At 38.1% G+C, this 22,601-nt stretch overlaps 1 protein-coding gene across 2 annotated transcripts in view; it reads left to right on the top strand.

The window, feature by feature from the left end:
• PCLO (piccolo presynaptic cytomatrix protein) overlaps positions 1 to 22,601 on the top strand; it is a 382,319-nt gene that overhangs the window by 277,038 nt on the left and 82,680 nt on the right. For both annotated transcript variants that reach the window (XM_086474501.1, XM_086474492.1), the window contains exons 11-12: positions 19,872 to 19,980; positions 20,575 to 20,642. In XM_086474501.1, the coding sequence (XP_086330627.1) occupies positions 19,872 to 19,980; positions 20,575 to 20,642 (177 nt within the window). The remainder of the gene's footprint in view (positions 1 to 19,871; positions 19,981 to 20,574; positions 20,643 to 22,601) is intronic.

Here is a 22,601-nt window from a genome sequence, read left to right as displayed (position 1 = left end):
GACACAGGGAAGAGGTTTGGATTCTTCTTACTTGCTCATGTGCTACCTTTCTGTTCCCTTCACATCCCAAACCAGCTCAGGTCAGGAGGAAGAATGTCTGGAATATCCTTCAGAGGTACCCAGACAAGCTGGGTTGGTTTTGGTACTGCACACAAGCCTTGTTGTTCTATGAGGGTTCAGTTTTTGAAGCATTGTGGAGTCTCAGGCAATCCCTCTTTCTGAGCACTTCTCATCAGATCTGGGAGAAGACTCCTAACAACTGCCATTTTGTACAACAGCACCAAGGTTGCCTTAGCCCAGGCCTATGAGCTTATACCCTGCTCCAGTGCAGACAGACCAGATTACAAATGCACAGTAAATATGGGACAGTCCTTTGTTGGAGGGTTAGCCTGCATTATGTCAGGAAAAGGTAAAAAAGAGCAGGCAGGAGGTAAAGAGGGCATTAGGATGACCTGGTTAGTGGTAGACCAAAGGATTTCTAGAACTGTATGGAACACAATGTGGTGAAAAGCAAACTCACATGTACATCGTTCATGTTCATCCTACACGTTCATCAGTAGAATCTATTTGCATGGGAAAGATAAGCACCATTTACCTGCCCAAGTGCAATAACAGTGCCATTTAGTGGTGTTGATCAGCCACCTCAATGAATAGAAGGTTTGATTATTTCTAGTTACTAGATAATATGCTGAACAGAACCCCATGAAATTAACCTTTAAGATGACACAGTGAAAGGAAATGAGTCATTCCAGGCAATGTTCATCACTGTGTGAGCACTGAGCTTGCTAAATTAGTTCTGTCATAGTGTGGGTGAAGTGGAATCAATCCATATCATTCATACATTTGCTGCTCATCGAGACAGGTTTGGAACTGCTAAATAGAAATAGACATTGACTTACGTCTAAATAAAGCAGTTTTGTATTACGTTTACCGATTACACTTTCCAAATGGGTCTGAAGTGACTGGTTAGAGAGAAGTGAGAGTTCCTGAGATGTGTGTGAAAGAAAGAATAAAAGGAAACAAAATTCTAGGCAAGGACTTTTATGACTGGTGCTAATGGGGAAGTAGAAACAGTTTTAGTCTTAGATAATACTAAAGAAAGAAAAGACAATCTTTCATCTTCTTATTCACAGACCACTGTACTATTCTTAGAAGATTGGCCTATCTCAGTGATAGTAATAGCTCTGCAACTCACACCGTGGAAGCTGACTGATTAGTTGAAAGGTAGGGGCTTCCTTCTGATTGAGTAGCTGTTGAGAACATAAGACAAGAAAAACACTTCCCACTGTTTAGGAAAGAGTGAAGATCCAAAGAAGGCACTAACAACATCTTCAGCTGCCACAGTGACCTTTGTTGACTATGGTGCAGACAGACTGGTATATATGATAAAAACAGCTTTACACCAGATGAGCAGTTGGTTACACACAGACTGAAGCACACATCTCCCTGTCTGAATGAATACCTGTCTGTAATATGCGCTGACAGGCTGCAATGCTATCTCAGAGGTTCTGTCTCTGAATGGAGACTAGCTGGGAGAGCACCTAACAGCTGCTACCAGATAAACGCTTCTCTCTGGTGCCTCGTTCACATACATATGGAAAAATTTGGTGCCACCTAATGGACAATCCACCCGCATCCCGGTTTTCAAATGTGTTAAACTGTATGCAGAAATTCTTTTTGCAAGGGATATATAAAGGCTTGTTACCCATATTTATTAATGCTTCATGATAAGAATTTTTAATTCAGTATGCTTAGTCACATCTCTTGGGATGTAATATGCATTGTTTAGAAGCAAAGACTTACTAAGCCTCACAGGTAATACAAGGATTTCTATGTTTGCTGGCTTTAAATTTATCAACTGGGGCCATCACACAGCTTCCTCAATTTCAGCAACATAACCACACATGAAACTAAATTGTTGCACCTAAGTGCTCTGATGTGTTTACACGTGAAATTTAGCTAGCTATTTTGTCAAAAAGTGAGATAGATTATTCTAGACCAGTCCTAAACAAGTTTACTGCTACAGCTCCATGGGCATAGCTATCTCTCTTAGTAGAAATCATTACTATGTCAGCAAAGTATTGCTTTAGCCCACGGGGTTTATATCAGCATGTGTACAGTTACAAAGTACATTAGCGAAAAGGAGCTGGTCTACACCAACAACACCACAATGACTGTTGTAATGAACAATACTGCAAACAATTTTTATTCCTGCAATAACTGTTAGTGATGACCTTGGTGTATGTCATGTACTTCAGAAAGCAAAACAGGTAAAAAACCATAAGAGTATCTCTATTTGATCAGATGAACCATCTAGCATGTCCCAGAAACAGTAAATCAAAATATATATCTGCGATGTATGTATAAATTTATATATGTATGTGTCTGTGTGATTATATATGTTTGTACATACACACACATACACGTATATAATCATATGGTCATATATATGACTATAACATAAACTATGACTAAGGAACTCCCTAGGCAAGTGTACAGCATGGTCTCCTACTTAGTAATCCATGGGGAAATTTTGCTTGCATGTTCTTGTCTCGTCTACCCTTAGACTTCAAGCATAGTGGCCTTCCACAGAGTAACTATGTGTTGTATGATGCACTGTCTCTTTTTGCTTGCCTGAGCCTGTCCTCCTGGTAGATCATCCATAGCTAGAATGTGAGCATTAGTATTATAATTGCAATTTGGACATCATGCCCAGTTCTCAACTGTCACTGAATTCAGTGGAGGAACAAGTAAAATCATGCTCAGTTTGATGAATTTCAATCTGTAAAAGCACATGCTTTGAAGAGGTGTGTACATGAATGAAACCAAGTTTCTGGTTTCATGCAGAATGAGTCTGCAGTTTGCATTTATAGGCCTTCAGGATGCACTATGAGTTCAGTTCTTTTCACTTGGCTGTGAAGAGAGAGGTATACAGTATGGTTAGGAGTGGTCCTGCAGGCCTCCAAGCAATTGACAAAGAAGAAATGTAATTGGCAATTATATTTCTATTGCCTCGGAGCCTTTGGAATCAACTGGGAAAAGTGACTGGCCTTTTTATTATTTTCTTTGAAATTTGTTGTATACATTCAAGATAATATTTATTATCATCTGTAAAAAATAATCAAACTAGACTAATCTGGTTCATTACTTTTAGAGAAAATAATTATTAGTTTTGGTGAAGATGAAGGCATGCCTTTGAAATGGTGATGAGTTGATAGGTAATTTAGCAACTCCTTGGATACTTTTTACCCAAGGAGAATTGCTAAAACTCTTTCATCTCTAAAGCATACAATATCATTTGTGCTTTACTCTTTTACTGTATTCAGTATGTTTGTGGGATTTATAGTTTCAGCTGGCATTTTTTGCTGCTTGAGTGTATTTTTACCTTATTTAAACCTATTGTTACATAACCAATTCACAATATCTCACAGATATAATTGCTCAGTTTCGAGGAAAGGGTGTTTTTTGCTTAAATTTTCTATAGAAGAAAGAAAATATTTAATTTTTGTTCAGTTAAATACAACACCTATTTTTCCTCCTTTTGCCTGTGAAATAATATTTAGTGGTTTAATCTAAAGATGCAGAGATGATTGTTTTACTCTCTTACATTGTTTGACACTAATAAGTTTAATATATCAGTCCTGGGAAAAAGATTTTGACCTGTACAATAGCATTGGTGAAATGAAAGCAGTCTTAAAAGATTAAATAGTGAAATGATCAAACTCTTTCGTGCTTTTTGACCCATAATACACATTTAAGCTTCAGTCTATAGAGTTGAAATGTCAGTTTAATACTTATATTTGGCAGTTTAAAAATAGTGCTCAATATCTCACTTGGGGCATGTTTTTGAAAAAGAATAAACCATTGCAATACCCAGTGAAGCTGAAGTGAGGATGCAGTGCTGCGAACTCAGTAACAGTTTGGTATTTAAATGTGTTTTTTATGCAGAATTAAGACACACAAGTTTTAAGAAATAAGGGCAGAGGTTGTTGTAGGGCTAGTGTGTAGTTACTAAGTTGAGACTATGAGAGCATTGAAATAGACAGGCCTATTACTGTTGTTGCTACAAGGCAAGAAGTTGCCTGTATAGGCAGCAATTATTGATTGCTGCCCAGCAGCAGAAACAGCAGGATGGGAACTGCACCATCAGCTCACAGCAGCCAGGCTGGGGACGCATCCTTCCAGCACCTTCCCTGCCCCTACCTAGCCACAGTTTCATCAAGCCCAACTCCTCATCCTTTGACCCGTGTAGTCTTAAACCAGATCTCGTAGGCTGTATTATTCCCTATGATTTTTGATGTACTCCGTTACTTCAGCAGAAAAGCTCCTACGTGCCTTCAGGAGACTTGAAAATGAGCCCTGAAACTACCAGCTCTGTCCTTTTGCTTGTCATCAGCTGCAAGCAGGGCCTTCTTTTGGCTGTTGTCATCCTTGGGGTAACAGCAGTTTCTCCCCTGAGGACGCTGCTTTCCCTGGAGGGTCATGAATAATATTTCTAGAGCTATAGTTATCAGTAAGGGAATGTGGTATCATGCACTTGTTTTATTTGTCTTCCTGATGTTTACTTGCCGAATTCACTATGTTAATGGTGATCGTAAGAAACACACAAGTATACAGGGACTGGCTGGTAAGAGACTATTTGGTTTAGTGTAGATAATGAGAAGAGAAGCTTCTGCTAATCGGTACGCATGCCAAAGCTAGCTTGAGTTTGCCCTTATATTCAAGGATTTAAAATAAATAAATACATTGCATTAGTAAAGCCAGCAGGAAATGAATGTAACGTGATCGATTCTTCTGACTGGCTTATCCTTAGTTGCCCTTTACTTGTCACATGCGAGACCACAAACGCCACAAAGGAGAGAAGAGTCCTTGCCCTATCCTACTCTCACACTCGCTCGCTCCTGGCCAAGCGCCGTGTCCAGGAGGTCCCACCTTCCCTTCCAGTACCCACTGCCTGGGATGGTTGGGCAGGATGTCATGTTGGCTCCTGCTGTGCCACTGCTCTCAGGCGCCCCTCTCAGGCATCCCCTGCCGTGGTTCCTGGATGGCCCCTGGCACTCATCTCCATCGATCTCCTGGATCTCCAGGCTCTTCCCCACTTCTCACATTTCTCCTCCAGTCAGGATCTTCACTTTCTTCTTTCCAGACCGCCTTGTCCTTTCCAAGGCAACTTCTTTTTGGGAGGCCTCGTTTTAAGCAGCTCGTCTTCTTTCTGCACCCAGTAGCCCCCCAGTTTTCTCAATCAAAACTGTCCATGTGCAGAAGCACATTGTGTGGTCAGGCTGCTAACTGGCAATTCTGTCTCATTTGTCATTATTAACTGGAGGACTCAGGAAGTGTCTCTTTCCTTTAGTCTAGGTGTTATCAATATTTCAAACTAGATAGTACTGGTTGCAGTTAACAAGTAGCCACTTTGGCCTGAGGGTTCAAAAGGTCAAACATTCATACACACACACACACACACACACACCCCCACGCACACCCCAATTATCAGCACCTTGCTAGCATTCCCAATTTAAGCTATTTTTGCCAATGATAATACTAAGTAGTTTTTCTAGTTCTCTTAAAATCTGTTAAAGAGAACCACACATTTATCATAAAAGTTCCCTCCAAGAACCTGCAGCTGTAAGGGACTTGCTATTGAAATTATTATTGCAATTCTGCCATGAAGAAGGAACTCGTGCACATGTCCAAAATGTGTTGCTTATGTCTCCTGGGAATAATGTAAATCCAACTTTTGAATCAGAATTTGACATCAAGAGAAAGCATGGAATAGTCAAACAGGAGCATACTTGTGTTACTATTTTATCGGTTTGTACCTTTCCTGTAGCTTCTTTCCTACCCTATCTGGCATACAGTTGATTAGTTCTTGGTCTTCACAGGCTGTTTTTTCTATTTTCGCCTGGATGCTGTTTCTCATAGTGAGTTCTTAAGCTATGACTTGAGTTCAAAAAGTTTATCATAATATAATGAAAAAGCTTATTATACTATAAAAAACAGTTACAGTAAAAGCAATAGGGCCTGTTTTTAATATTTTATGTGAGCATTCCTGTTTAGGTATGTAGTTGCCAGACAATCACCATCATATCTTGAAGGTACAGTATAGCTTCAGTAATTGTGCATTCAAATTTCTTTTAGAGAACCCTACGGAGAATGACATAACCATGGGCCTAATCCTGCATCATTTACTTTTTTTTTTCTTCATGCACTAATTCTACATTAATTACAATGGACCTATTTGTGAAAATAATGCTATTTCATCGATAAATACTGCTGATCAAATTTGTATACAGATATATTAATAAATAAATTTTGTATGACAATTACAAGTATGTGGGACATGTGTAGGCATCAGCAGAATTACATTCTAAGGTAGTAAGAAGAGAATTATTTAAAATTATTTGATTTAAATTGTTTATTTTAAAACTAAATTTAATTACTTTATTTAAAATTATTTAATGATTTTTTTTAAAGGCAATTTTAGTTGCATATCGTGGACCGTTCTCATTGAGACGTATGGCATTTCTTACTGAGGCTCACTTGGCTTTCTCTGATTCATGTTGCAGATTTGCAAGTGTGGTTTAACCCTGGTAGGCAGCTAAGCCCCACACAGCCTTTTGCTCACTCCCCTACAGTGAGATGAGGAGACATGGCTCTATCTCAGCAAGTTGTACTATACTCCTATATTCTTAAACATGGCCATGCACAAGTTTCCATGCCTGTTTGATTAGACTCTACTCATAAATAACATTTAAACCTGCCAGATTTTTCTGATTTGTATTTCCTACCTCAGGTTGTGCTAAGACAGTGAGTAGTGCTTGAGCTCGCAGGAAAGGCTATTTGGGAACTGAGAACACTGCTTCAGGCAGCCTTAGTGTCATATGAGGGAGCCTAGTTGCTCTGAAGCCAGCAGTGAAATTGAACTACCGTTAATGTCACTCAGCAGATGCTCCTAAAAAATGGGGTTTGTGCCTAATTTTATCAATGAACCTGGAAGCACAAATATTTATTAAAAATAGAAATCCTGACGTTTTTCAACTTTACTGTTAAAATGCCAGTCATTTCTAACTGGTAACTTTTCATATCTATCATTTGTCTAGCAGATAGGTAACCTGTACTTCTTAAAGTTGAATAATCCTAACATTTTTCACTAAAATCCTTTATGAATGAATTACAGGGATATGAAAGTTTAAGAGTTAATACACAGCCCTTGATACTTCACAACTACTATCTCCTACAACTCTATTAATGTTAGCAAGATTTACGGTGCACTACTCCCTACCCATTGTTGTAGTATATGCTTCATGTCCAAAACAACACTCGCCCCTATAAAATGCAAGGTTTTTCTGATTATTCTTAATACATTTAATGCAATAAGAGGAATTTTCCAGAATATAATAGAAAAAAAAAATATGTCCTTTTTCACTAACTTGTCGTGTTTGAGTTCAGGGAGGGAAAGGCTGAATAGTCAGAACTGGATTTAAAACAATTCTGTACAGCTTCATTATAGTAATTAATGTATTTCTCTGCATCTGGAGCAGTAGACATTCACACTCCAATTTAAACAAAGAGATAAATACCTAATTACTAATGCCATGCAGTTATCAATGATATGCTCTGCCACATTTCACCACGGCACAGTGCCAGAGAAGTTCAGTACTGCCCATACTTGTAGTGGGAAACCAACCCAAACCCAACCCAAACCTGGAGTGGTTTCCGCATATGATGCACAAACACACTTAGCTTTACTAATAGCACTTGTCACTTGCAAATCTCAAGCTTAGTGTACAATACCATCATCTTTCCACTGTGCCTTTTTAACACATAAACAAACTGAGGCACAAAGAGGATAATTGGCTTGACTGTTGTGGTCACCTGGATGGCTGTAGCAGAAGCAGAGCTACAACTCAGGCCAAGTGCAAGGTCCTGCACCTGGGCCGGGGCAATCCCAAGCACAGATATGGGCTGGGTGGTGAATGGATCAAGAGCAGCCCTGCAGAGATGGACTTGGGGGTGCTGGTGGATGAAAAACTGAATATGAGCCAGCAATGTGCGCTCACAGCCCAGAAAGCCAGTCGTATCCTGGGCTGCATCAAAAGAAGAAGAATGGCCAGCAGGTCAAAGGAGGTGATTCTCTACCTCTGCTCCACTCTTGTGAAACCCCACCTAGAGTGCTGTGTCCAGCTATTGGGCCCCCAGCATAAGAAAGACATGGACCTGCTCGAAGGGGTCCAGAGGAGGGCCATGAAGATGATCAGGGGGCTGGAGCACCTCCCCTATGAGCACAGGCTGAGAGAGTTGGGATTGTTCAGCCTGGAAAAGAGAAGGCTCCAGGGAGACCTTATAGTGGCCTTCCGGTACTTAAAGGGGGCCTGCAGGAAAGCTGGAGAGAGACTTTTTACAAGGGCATGTAGCAAAAGAACAGGGAATAGATTTAGATTAGATATAAGGAAGAAATTTTTAATTGTGAGAGTGGTGAGGTACTGGAACAGGTTGCCCAGAGAAGCTGTGGCTGCCCCCTCCCTGGAAGTGTTCAAGGCCGGGTTGGATGGGGCTTTGAGCAACGTGATCTGGTGGAAGGTGCCCCTGCCTATGGCAGGAGTGTTGGACTAGATGATCTTTAATTTCCTTTCCAACCCAAACCATTCTATGAATCTATTAAACTAATAAAAAAAAAAAAGTCCTTTTCTGGTTCTGGGACAGATTTATAATTTTAGATGACAAATGAGGGAAACAGTGCACATATTTTTAGGTGTCTGAAAAGTAAATATCTTACCTAAGCTTGTATTATGGGCTCCTTTTCTAACCACAAGTGAAACAAGGGTACCCCAAGGACATGATTCATCTCATTCCAAATAGGTGTCAGTCGAGGTGAACCATCCTAAGAGGAGCCTGCCTCTTTTCATTCATTAAGTACTGTCAAAATTCCTTGACACCTTCAGAGGCAAGACACTTACCTTTAAACAGCTAAAAACCGGCACATTGACTCTAAGTCCAAAACAAGGTAAAACCAAAAGGGAAATTTTATTTGTGTGCATGACAGTTCTTCTCTCCAGACATGCATACTGCTATCCATGCTCTTTTCTTTATTGTTCGAAGTATGTTCAAAAATTTATGAAAAAAAAATATTATTTTATGCATTTTTACCTGTGGTTCAGATTCTTGATTGCTGAAACAAGCCAATAATCAGACAAATCTGCCCCACAAACTTTCTATTGTGGTCCTGCAGCTATGGACATGCTGTATGTCATGAATTCATATAAACATCACGTTAACCTGTACAAGAGAAACATAGCAAATGTTGGTTGAAATAAAATCATTCCAATTGTTAGATTTCTATAGTTATGACAACTCTATGAAGGGAAAATGTTTTGACATCTCAAGAAATCGAGTTTCTTAATCCCTGTGAATAGGTTACTGTTCCCTGTAGAAATAACAGTATCTCTTGCTTAGAAGCTAATGCATAAAATATTTTTTCCTAAATTAGTTAACTGGCACATCTAGTCAAATTTCTCCAGTGTTTTTTATTTATTTGATTAACTATTAGAGCATCAGTCTCTGAAGATACCATTAAGAACTTGCAAACAGATCTATTTATACTGTAATTTCAAATTTTCAGTGTTCCACCCCAGTACTTCCTACTGATACCAAATTACTGTTGTTGGTGATAAAAATGTTCATGAAACAATGGAAAATATGAGAAACAAGAAAGAAAATAAAAAAAAAACCACAGCAAAAAAAGCCTTTTTTTTTGGGAAAAAAATCTAAGTAGCAAACTCTACATCACTACCATATTTTGGCTGACTGATGGCTATGCCCTTTCACCCATGCCTATGTCTATGTTAGCATAAAAATAGAAGTTAGATTTCTTAATAAATAAACTTTTCTTCCTGAAAAAATGGGAGATAAAATTGCTTCAGTTTCAAATTAAGTATTATATAAAATTAAATATGTATGATTGAAATATCCTTTTGAAATTAAAAAGCTATTTATTTTGAATAAATATGAAGAATTACTTATTTTTTCCAGATAAAACAATGACAAAAATTTTAAATTAGTTTTTAAATACTTTCAATGATAATGAATCTGCCTATCTGAAAACTCAATATGTGACTGAAAAATTTAGCTCAGCTTGAATTAGAACATGAACCTGTTGATTCCAAGATAATATCATGGGTTTACCTTACCTACTTACATTATGAAGAGCATAATTTCTCAAAACTTCTTAAAATGAGAATTATACATATACAGTTGAAAAATAGATACATACAGGAGATGAGAACTACATAGCACTGGCCAGAAGTTCGTATTCATTTTCCCTAGTTTTCAGGTTGGATGAGATAACAGTGAGTAAATTCTACTTTATTTTTGAATAATCGCATAGTGTCAGAGCTGAAAAATTACCTCCAGGACATAGAGGCTGATTATCTGAGAGTGACTCCTATTGGAACACATCAAGTCAAGATCTCACTCTGTCCTATATGGCAGAATGGTATTTTAAGGTCTTCGGTCATTCTTATTAAGAAACCTTGATTTTTTTTACTTAAACAGTGATGTTTGCTTACTGCAAGTCACAAAAGCTTTCTGTTCTTTTGGTTTAAGTAGCATTGGCATGCATAACCGTGGCCTTTGCTCATTCCTAGCATGCTTCCAGTATTTAAATTATTCCAATAATTCCATTATTTTCTGCAGTGAACTCTAGTCCCTTAGTGGTGACATTGCTGGAGACTAGCCAGGGCTCCTTCACTCAAGGGTAGACCCCAGGGCAGTGCAGACCTGCATCAGAAGAGCCCCAATGAAGGCAGCAGGTTGGAGGTCCTCAGTTAAGAGTAACTTTTCTTTTGGCTTAGTGTTCTTTCTCTGTTGTGGTTTCTAAATAAACCCATTCTCTCAAAGCCACGTTCTCCTAAGCACCAGGATGTGTGTATGCAAATGGTATGTCCAGAGACCAAGTGATGCCAGCTATTGAGTTGTCTTCTAGTCCTCTGGGTTCTTAAGTTGCCAACCATGTGATGGTCTTAGAGAAGCCTTTTGCACACTTTTAGAAGCTGGTAGTGATTTTGATCTTTTGTTTCTCTACCACATGCCTCTGTGAGTCACTGGAAAATGTTGCTGGATTACTCTCTGACCTTTTTTCCTTATCTCTGGGTCTTAAGGCCTCAGTCCTGTTCTTTATCTTCCTGCCGTTGTCTCTCTATGGTTTCAGGCCGTGCTTTGAGTTAGTCAGTCTTTGGTAAAGTGTGGCTCTGTCCTTTCTTTTTTGGGCTTCCTTTCCTTTCCTGAGCTAAGTGTCCTTAGAAGCCGCATGTAAATGTGTGGAGAGCTTGATGATCTGCTAATCTATGTGCCATGGATCTCCTTTTCCTTCCTCCATTATTCCTTCTTGGAGTCTAACATACATAAATTCCCACTCATGTTTCATTCATACTAGTCTTAAGGTTTCTAATATGTAGCTCTGCTTGACAGAGCCAAGACCCTAATCTTGAGTTTCTCTGTCTTGACTCAGTTTTTCTTGCCACTTGAGTGGCAACTAGGATACCACAAGGTCCTATGTATTTGCTTTTTTTCTGATGTAACACTGATGACTGGTCTTAATGGGGGATATTTTGGTTGAAGAAAGAGAAGTGGTGGAGAAGAGATAGGAGGCAGAACAGAATGTCATGTATAAATCCTCCATTTATGTATAGACACCAGAACTACTGGGGCTGGAGAGTCTAGGTCTGTCTTGGATCCACTCTCTTGAGCTTGATCTTTGCAAGATTCATCTTGTTAAAGGGAAAATCAGATCGTGGATATCTTAGGAGCAGCCAATGGGCCTCCTCCTGCAATGAGGTATGGGTAGTTTCACTCCTCTGTAGAAGACAGTAGCTTCTTTTTTTTTGTTTGGAAGTACAAAAGAAATTTTAACACTAATAAGTTATGTCAGTTTTCTTTTAATCTAAATTAAGAGTTGTGCTTAGAGCGTAATTGTTTTGACAATAGAACCATGTTTTATGTAGACTTTGTTTGATAAATTTGCTATAGTAATTTATACTCTTAAGGAGACTAAATAATACAGAGAGAGTGATTCTTCGGACACACACTGTAACTTCCACAAGAGCTGTATGCTTGCATCTCACATGTCCCTCCTGCCCCTCCAAAGGAAAATTGCAGAACAAAATATCACTCCATTCTCAGTTGTAGCTGATAGAAGCTGGACTAAGAGAACAGTGTGTATGTAAATGAGAATAATTTTTCCTCAAAAATGGAAATTGAAAAAACATCCCACTGAATTCTGAATACACTGATATTGATAAGTATAGAATTCAGACAGAGAGAAACTAGTCTAAATTCATACCTGACATTAAACCCCGATGAAAAGAATGGCTTTTATGTATTTACCACTCATGAAGGAGACAGCAAAGAGAAATTCCTGCAGCCTTGATTTTTACTGATCTTAAGTGAATATTTAGGTGAATTTGGATTAAACAGACTTTTTCATTCTACCATGTATATGTATATTATTACAAGGGTTTTTTTAAAAAAAAAATCTGAATTCACAGTAAACTGCATTTGAAAGTGGATTTTTCTTGTGAACACAACCTGATAATAAAATATTTAAAACTCACTTAAATTAGAGCTCTCTACAGGAAGCTCATCTCTCTGGCAAAATCATTCTAATCTTTCATATGACATTACTGAAAGCAAAGTAAATACACTATGCTCTATAGCTTTAGTAAACAGTATGTTTTGAAAGACATGTATTTTTCTGAAACACTGAATAATTACAATGCACTACAGCATTTTGTTCAGCATGGTGTAACTGATAATCTGTCTGTAACTCTGATGTAATATAATGTTTGAGGATATAGTAGTGGTGAAAGCACATTTATATCATAGCTATTTTCATAAAAAGTAACTCTTATCTTCATTTAACTTGCTGAGAGCTTCAATTCAGGTTGTACAAATACGTCCAGATCATCACTTGTTGCCCTAGCATAGTTCGAACTGAAGAGTGATCTACAGAATCCTGTGCCAATATATATAGAAATCTGAAGGCAGACCAAATTAGAGAGGGATTTAGTGTTGGGTTGATAACTGCAGCTGTACCAATTAGTGGTGGGGTGTATAGCTGCCTGTAAATGCCAAGTACAGCCCAAATACAAAGCTGATTTTCTCTGGATGACTTTTATAAATGCCATTTCATAGTAGCAGCATAGCAGCCATGAGGCATAGGCAGGTCCGTTATATCATTTCTGTTTGGTACATACCCATTTTTAAGAACTATGAGTGTTGTCTATATAATAATTATTGTAATAATGGAAAATATTCAGCCTGGGTGCGAATGATGAATGGGAGAAGAAGTTAAGGTGTCTACAAAAAATAATGAGTTTTGGTGTGATTCATGCCCAGCAGTACAGGGAAATACATTAACACATTGACTTTCATCAACCAATTTTTAACCATCAGAAAGGTTTAGAAATAAAAGAAAAATAATTGGAGAACACAGACCATAAAGTAATTTAGTGTTGAATGTCAGACTACAAGTTGATCTTGTTTCTCCTTGTTCTGAGTGCACATTTAACTTTTATAGCACTTTCTGGGATTTCAAAGTAATGTTTCTGAATTATAATTCTTCTATGAAATAGAAAGACACTAACATTCACATTCTACTGATTGAAGCTGCTAGCCTAGAGAGTCCAATTTTCTTTTCCTCTGTGAGCATTGGACCAATGAAGAATGCAACTCAAACTGACATGTTTATTTTGCATAGGAATAAATAATACAAACTATGAAGAAGCAAATAATAAACTCCAGCAATCTATGTGTATAACTATGGTGTAACCAAAACCAGAGGCTCTATTCTAATATTGTAATGTGTAGCTCTTTTAAATTCTAGTATATAATAGTTTTTATACACTTGTAGTCTGGTTTTTTGGAAGTAATTACAAACTCCTAGTGACACAGCAAACAACAGTTTTGTGCCCACCTCTCAGGCACCTTGGGTATACTGAATAGGAAGCTGCAGTATAACAGTATATGCAAAGTGACGAAGATTAACTTTATAATAGTGTACACTGTGTTACAGATGGGAATAAAATTCAAGAGATGTTCAGTTGCTCAGTTTAGAATTTGTGTGTTTGAAACAACTATGTTGGAACTCAGTTTCAGAGAAATAAAATCCTTTAATTTGCAAACTCCTTTCAACTTCGACTTTAATCATGCAGTTAGCTCATCTCTTAAAGATGAATCTGAAGAGGTCAGAAAATGTGGAAAATAATGGAAAATAGGTGGAAACTGAGTTATATATTCTGTCTTCCAGCTGACAGTCAGAAACCCTAATATCAAGACATATTCTTTCTGCTTATTTTCTAACTTTTTTTGTGCTTTTTTATCAACAGGAACGCTATATATACAACCACATTCAGTTAAAGAGTACAGGTTAATCACCTAGGTGGTGGCCCGAAGGATGTATTTATCGAGAGCAGCCACCCAAGCAGAGCAGGAGCTCTTCAAATATATATTTATATATCTATATATCTCTCCTTGCAATATCCTCATGAAGCAAAATGTTTCTGCCCTTGATTGCTACTAAGGAAGCAGACATAAAAAAAGAAATTATACAAGAATGTCTGGAATAGATGTGGGAACAGATGCTATAGCCTTTCCAAATCCAGGCCATGCCCAACCGCCAAAGCATCATCAACACTTCAGTTACTTTGCTCTGTTCCCCCTTCTTTCCGTTGCTCTTCAATACCATATAGTCAGCTTCTCGCTCAAGGCTGCAGGGTAAAGGAACAAACTCCTCTCCAACCAGCTCTATATGAAGTCATGGGATCTAAATAACTGGCAAATGCATGGTTCCATGGAGTAAATGAAAATAAAAATGTTCAATATCTTAATGCAAAGCCAAGGACTCACCAGTTACAGCAAAGGAAACTGGAAGTATCTCTTCTGGGTCTGAGATGAGATATTCTGAAGCACCAGCACAGGATATTTGCAACTTTGCTATATTGTTTCTACGGATAAATAAATAATTTAAGTTTTCAAGTCTAACAGCTTCCCTGGTATGAAATTCACTTCAAAGAAAAAGTAGTCATTTATCTGACATTCTCCTGCAGAATGTGTTTCTCCTGCAAACTCTTCTGAATATGAAAACACGATATTATAAATAGTCCAGGGTTGTAGCTCTGAATCACTCCTGTTACTGGCATTTGAGGGAAGCTGTCAGTTCTATAAAATTTCTAAACTCTGTGTCACTCCTGATGTATCACAAATACAGAGCAAATTTTGTCCAAAGCTATTGTATGAATCTAATAATTTGATTTTTTTAAAAGAGCATTTGCATCAGTGTTTTGCATTAGTGGAAGTCAGGAGTAAAGCTAATGGAATTCCTAAAACTAGTGTAAGTAGAAAAAGAACTGGTGTCTGTGTCTGTGGCAGGGAGTGGGCACAGCCGCAGTCCTCCAACAACATCTCTGAAGAAACCGTCCTCAAACTGTTGGCCGTGAATGTGGGTTGTATACGCCCTAAAGAGATCCACTCCTGAAATGCTTGTAGGTTAATACTTTTGACATAACCATAATAGCATCTAATCTTCACTGTCAACCATTAAAAGCAAAAATGTTCAATGATTCTATATCACCATAGCATAACAAATTCAATGGTAGGAAATACTTTGAAAATTAAGGACATTTTGTTATTTGTTGGATCAAGACCATAGTTGGTATTATTTTTTGATCACTCTCTGTAAGTCTGTTCTGGATATCTTTTATTTAGCATAATTCCTAAAAGAAGTAATGATATCATTCACTTTATTAGCTCTCAGTTCTTTCTTATAGTTTATTTTTAAATAGGATGACAGTTGATTAGTTTAATTAGTCATTACTTAATGAGGACAGAGCCTACCCAAAGGAACTACATCAAAGTACCTGTGCCAAAAAACAGGAGAACAAAGAACAATTGTTTTTCTTTAAGTTTTGTCTAAATACTATGATCCATGATACAGGGTGCAATTATATCTAACTTTCAAAATTGAATGTTAATCAAGATTTTAAAAGAAGCTATGAGATTTAGACACACACAGGTCTCAACAACACCTATGGAATTAATTTCTGACCATTTGATATTGCAGACTTCTTCTTCGTTGCTAAATATTTCTCCTTTTTATGAAAAAACAGATAAATAGTTTGAGTACATAACCACTCGAGTACAGGATTTTAAAGAGGTAAGGAACAATTATTCATTATTCCTCAGTTAGACTAATTCAGTTAATTCATGGAACTGACTCTGAACTGTTTCTGGACATCACAGTGCAGATCTAATATCCCAAGAACCAGCTAGCTCTGCTTTTTTTGATGCATAGAACTGCAGCATGTATGTATAAAATATTAGCATAGACTATAAAGCAAAATTTAACTATTTTACACAGAATGTGTTAAGTACGCAATACAACACAATTCCAGTCTCTCCTTCCCGTGAGGGTTTTGGTGAAATGTGGACCCTTCCTCACTTCTGCAGCATAAGCACTGACCCGCCGTCCAAGAGCAAGCTCTTAGTTTAAGCAGTGAGAACAGCAACTATAATAAATACAGGAGACTTTGAGATATTTATTTGGTACTTATAAAGAACACACCGGCTATACTGTGTCAGAGGAAAGGTACACTTAGATTTTGATAATGTCTCCAACTGTGGCCACTAACAGATGCATATGGAAGAATATATGAACACAGTAGACTTTTCTCTCTCTTTCAATACAGTAGGTCTGTAGCATGCTTTTTTTAGGGGAAAGAAAGGTATTAATCTAGCTAAATGTGAATATCTCCATGGCAGTTGTGAATGTATGAGGTTCCCTCCCTGGAATAACCATTTTGTAATCAGTGGAAAATTATAAATTTCTTCTGATTCTAGGTTCTAAATGTTACCATAAAGTAGATACCAAAAAGACTGAACAAATCATGTGTGTCAGCACACTTAGTGGAGCAGGGAGGAGGTCTTGATGTATAAAGCTGATCTGCTGACTGTGGGAGCTGATATTGCTAAAAATAAGTCGTTGCTCACCATTAGCACAGGATGTAGCTGTCCAAATAAAATAGTAATAAAATACAGTTCTAGAAGAAATTATGGGTTCGATTATCAGGGCAATTACTAGTTCTTCCTCAGTCAGCAGAGTTGTCATGGAGCAATGTAAGTTTTCTCATGTTCCTGTTTGGTTTTTGTCAACTAAACTTGAATAACATGTCCTGACTACCAAAGACCAGTTACAGAATGTGACTGGATTTTAGGCAAAAAACTTTTTTATCATTAGTCTCCTGTGACTTCTCATTACTTTTTTTCCTCTTTTTACTGATTAGACTCACATTCCTCGTAATGGTTTTCTTTGTAACATTATTTTTTTTCCAGCAAAATGTATTTAGCCGTTACTCCTTAAGAAAAGAGAAATCGGATTCTTGCCTAAAAAAATTCTTCCTTAGACCCCAGGGCTATCAGTCAGATCAATTAAGTCATGTTGAAATTGCTTTGATTTTAAACATTCATGAATCCTTTTAAAAGGCAGCCAATAAAAAGAAAATACCCCTATACTGACAGCTTCAGTGGATCTCTGCGTGAGCCCAGGCTGTTGAGTTTCAATTCCCAATTGGTTTGCTGCTCTGTTCACATGTGCTTGGCCTTACTCATCAAGTGAGTGGCTGTGGTGCCATTGCATTCACTAATGAAAGTCTCACCATTGGAAATTAGACTTGCTTTCCAAATCCCAACACTGCCATAGTACTCAGCTAGGCTATTCCTGCCACTCTTTTAAATTAAAGGAAGTCATTGTTGATAGCCTTACTGCTCCCCCGGTAAATTTTCTTCTGAAGCCATGCTAGTAGGATGTGATAAACCTAGGACAGTAAATGGATGCATTTTGTCAACAAAGCTCTTTCTTTTTTTACAAAACAATGCTAAGCACTTTTTCAAATATCTAAAACTTCCCAGTTTTATTCTTGTTCATTGCTAATACATGGAAGTGGTGGCTTGGCTTGTCTTACTCAAGAGGTTCGTACTGTCGTACTCAACATCCTATGGCACAATAGTATTATGAAGGCACACATTGGTAGGAAAACAAAAATAACCTCAGCTCCTTCCTTTCTAGAAGCCTTCTAAAGACAGAGTGCATGCTGCTATGTTTGTGTGGCAGAAAATCAGGGGGCACGCATTTATTCATAATTACTGGTTCTTTATTCCAGAGGAACTGAGCTTAAAACCAGATCTGCTCTAACAAGCGAAAGCAAGATTGTGCTTTTGAATGATGGCTGGTAAATGAAAGGGGCTAAATTTTAGGAAAAGACTAATCTATTTTGGCAGTAAGCAGCTGGCTTTACTGCCTTCTGAGCATCTTTAGACTTTTTAGTCATTCTGCATAGTCTGTATTTCTGTAAACTGCTGCAAAAAAAATGATAAATTCTTACTGAGAAAAGTTATGAGCAAATCTGATATTTCAAATCCTAATTCATGGAATCCGATGGAAAATTTTGTAATATAAGGTTATAGTCTTTATTTCTCATATTCTTCCATTGTCAAATAATTTCATCTGCTTTATTCCATTCTCATTATATTTTATTCAGCAGCTTGTTTTCCTGTGAGTTTATTTCCGCATTTCACTTCATTATTTTTCCTATTTGTTATATGCAACAGCACAGGATTTTGAAATAAAAATATGACCCAGGTGAAGACTCGGTTTTGTGTGTGTAAGTGGTAGCAAGCTAAGTGTTTGTGGTTTTCCTTGCTGTGTGGATGATGTGATTTTCAGATGTTTTGTAATACATTGCTTGTAGTGGACTATGAAGAATTCAGTATCTTGCCCCATTAAACAATTTTTTTCCCTTAGAACCTGAGGCTTGGATTTTGACATCTGTACATTAGTTAGAATCATAGAAGTTAATCTCTTTGGCATCATCCTTATGACTAACTACTTCAAAATATGAATGCAGCTCTCAGAACCTGAGTTGTAACTCCCAGATATGAATCTACAGCTTGCTTTTCATAAGCATTTTACTGTAACCAAAACATTTCTCATCAGAATACACTACACATGATTTATAGAGGGATTGGCTCTGCAAATACTGAGCATAAAACTTCCTGATAGCGATACCTTGCTCCATACTGAGTCCCCTGCTTAAGTCCTGGGGCACATAGAGGACACAGCAGATAAGATGAGTATACAGTATTTTTCAGCCTATTTAGCATAGCTGTGTCCCTATCTTCCATAATGAATTATGTTCAGCTGTTTTGTCACTTTTTCATAAGAAAAGATATGGAAGAAAAATTTAAACCTGAATATTTCCAGGCTGATGTTTGAAATGTGGAGGTACATTTTTCATTTAAAGTCAGTTTACCCAACTGCCTTCATCTTGTATTTTCTTAAGTGACAAAGTAGAGGAAATGTATTTGAATTACCAAATCACATTCACAAATTTAGGCCCATTTTGAGGCTCAGCTTCTTAACAGCAGTGTGCCAATGTAGGGAACAGTTATCTTCCAAGACCATGGCTGGCCAGGAAATGTCTGATATATAAAATGTTTTGTTTTCTTGCCGTGTTGGTAGGTGTGCATGTTTTTGATACTGCAAAAGTTTTTCAATATCATGCAACCCAGACTGTGGAGAGTGCATGTATAATTTGAATCAGAAAGGAATTAATCTCCTGACTTGTTTCAATGGGTAAGTTATGACTGGTGGAGCAATAACATTCGACAGTCTAGTCTGTGTGAAGTGAAAGGGCTTTGCTAATGTGTTGTGCCATTTAAACAACATTCACTGAATGCCACATCAAATCTTCTTGTCAAAGCAGTCTAACTGATGCCGTTGTCAAAATTTGAGCACTTGACCTCATGCTGTTTTCCCTTCTTAGGAATGCAGGTGCTGGAATGGAATGGCATCCCCTTGACTGGGAAAACTTATGAAGAGGTCCAGAGCATTATTATTCAACAGAGTGGGGAAGCAGAAATATGTGTAAGACTGTGAGTTTTTCCCCATCTTTCTGTTTCCATTTTTTTTGGCTTTTCATGGCTTTTTTTTTTTTTTTTTTCAATTTACAGTTGTTAAGGTGGAACCTTTGTTATCAGGAAGCATCAATTAGCAGGAGTTCACTGTGAGTGTGAGAGGTCTGTTTGTTCTTTTTTTCTTTCTAAAGTCATAAGGAAAGATAATCTGAGGCATATGTTAATGATTATGCTTTTATAAATAATGATATCTTAATTGTCAGGAACCTCCTCTCATTGGTACACATACAATTCACTGAATTTGCTGGGGTTAGAGAAAGATGGTAATGTAGCACTGACTTGGCTTTTACTGAAATCTGTATCCTTTAGATGCAAGTCATTTAAGTATCATGAGAAATGTGTAAACTTGCGTTCAATCCATTAAAGATTTCACCTTAAAAGAACTTTCTTCTCAGCTCTTTAACAGCACTGCAAATATGTATCAGCTAAGAAGGGGCCATGCTTGGGAGCTGCTTTCTGTCATGAACCACTATTCATTTATCTACTTAATACAACAATGAGGGTATGATGAAAGAGTTTCTTTTGTCTCAGGCTTCTCATCGCTTTCTTTAGGGACCTGGACATGCTCTCGGACTCTGAGAATCCCCAGCACCTGGAGCTGCATGAGCCAGTAAAGGCAGGTGAGCAGCAAGCTGTTGCTTTGATATTGTAGCAGCTGAAAATTGGATGTGATATGAGCTAGGATATTGGCATTGTAAACTCAGGTGTTACATCCCAAATTTTGCTGTGGGCAGAGAGGGAACAACACTTTATATACAAAGCCAAGCATTTGTTGCTGGTTATTATTATTAGCCCAGTTCAATCCATACTGACACAGTCTGCACCCTCTAATTAATACAAAGGAAATCTCAGTAACAAGACAGCAGCTAACATTCGTTATCCAGGGAAAACTTCCCAATAGCTACTCCTTCATCTATACATGCCACAGAAACTGTGGCATAATGGTCCCTCTTTGACAGCTTCTCCAGGCCCTGCGGTCAGAGCTTTCACTCAGGGGGCATTGCAGCAAGTTGACAGTGTCCTGAAAAATTTACTGGGAGAGGGTGATGTTTGTGGTAAGAGTTTTTGACTCCTCCTTGCTGGGAGGTGGATGATGTTGCTGATTCCTTCCTCTTCACTTCAGGATCATCTTGGGGCCTTTTTGATGTTTTCTAGCATGCCTTGCTCTTTCCTCACCAGTCAGCAGCTCTGCGTTGCATATGACTTGACTGAATATCATACACTTTACATGTGATATATTCTTGTTCTTTCTTCCTTCCATTGCCCCTAAAATTTATTTTGCCCAGCTCCTGAGTTTGCATCAGTGTCAGTAACTGACCAGCAAGCTGCTGGTATCCCTGGGGCCCCAGCTATCATCTTGTGCCCAAACCTTGCAGCACTCTGCTGTCACCCTAGGCCTCTGCTCCTATAAGATGTGTTATTAATCTGGAGCCAGAAATACATCAGACTACACCATGCAATTACTGTTGTGCCTTTATATATCAAAATTATTAAGAACGGGCATTATACCATACAATTATACAAGGTGAACTTGTATAAACTTGAAGCAAACTGGAGCAAGTCTAAATAACACACAAGTCCTAAGGCCTATATTAGCTTAACAGAAGGCCTGTGGCCTCTTATTAGTGATGATAATACAGTATTTACTAGGGAACAGGGATGCAATAGGAAGTACTTTGTGTGAAGTTTTGTTATGTGGCTGCTAAGATGACAGTCCTTTTGGCAGGCTTCTCTTCTGTTCGATCAGTACCATGATGACAGGCTCCAGTTATGGTATTAGTCTTATCTAATCTAACTTTGAACCAACATCCACAATCTTAGTAGTAATGCAGCCCTTCAGCAATCTCAGTGCAGACTGAAAGTGTTTGAATCAGCATCTCATGGGTCCATTCTGAGTTCTGTGGATTTCTGGCTGCTCTTCTATCAATCATCACACAAGTTACCTGAATTAAATCTTCCATTTTCTGACCATGTAACTCTTCCCATCTATTAATATACCTACCATCAAGCTATCTCATGTTGAAAGTGTATGTTATGGGTCTTAACTGAAAGTGAACACTGAGTCTGACAGAGCTTTGATGCAATCCTACCCACAATTTTTTTCTTAGTGAGCAGATTGAAAACACGAAAGGCATTCAGAGACACTGAAATTGGGTTTTGAAAGTATAGAAGCTAGAATAAACAATAATTTTTATTAAAGGAGAAAATACAAAATGAGAGAGAGCAGAAATAAAAGTAAATTCACCCATTCTTTCAGGCATGTTTCCTCCTAGTCTAGCAATCTTCTAGTGGTTTCTGAGTTGGAACGACTCTAGAGTTCTTTCTGGCTGCCAAGCCAAGCCTTTCACAGAATGGCAGGGGTTGGAAGTCACCTCTGGAGATCATCTAGTCCAAACTCCCTACTAAAGCAGGTTTGCCTACAGCAGGTCGCACAGGATCACATCCAGGTGGGTTTTGAATATCTCCAGAGGAGACTCCACAACCTCCCTGGGCAGCCTGTTCCAGTGCTCTGTCACCCTCAATGTAAAGAAGTTTTTCCTCATGTTCAAGCGGAACTTCCTGCGTTCCAGTTTGTGCCC

Source organism: Leptosomus discolor, chromosome 1 (genome assembly GCF_034619465.1).
Source record: "Leptosomus discolor isolate bLepDis1 chromosome 1, bLepDis1.hap2, whole genome shotgun sequence".
In the NCBI taxonomy this organism is placed as follows: domain Eukaryota; kingdom Metazoa; phylum Chordata; class Aves; order Leptosomiformes; family Leptosomidae; genus Leptosomus; species Leptosomus discolor.
Note: the sequence above shows the minus strand (reverse complement) of the source record. Positions and strands in the feature narration are given on the sequence as shown.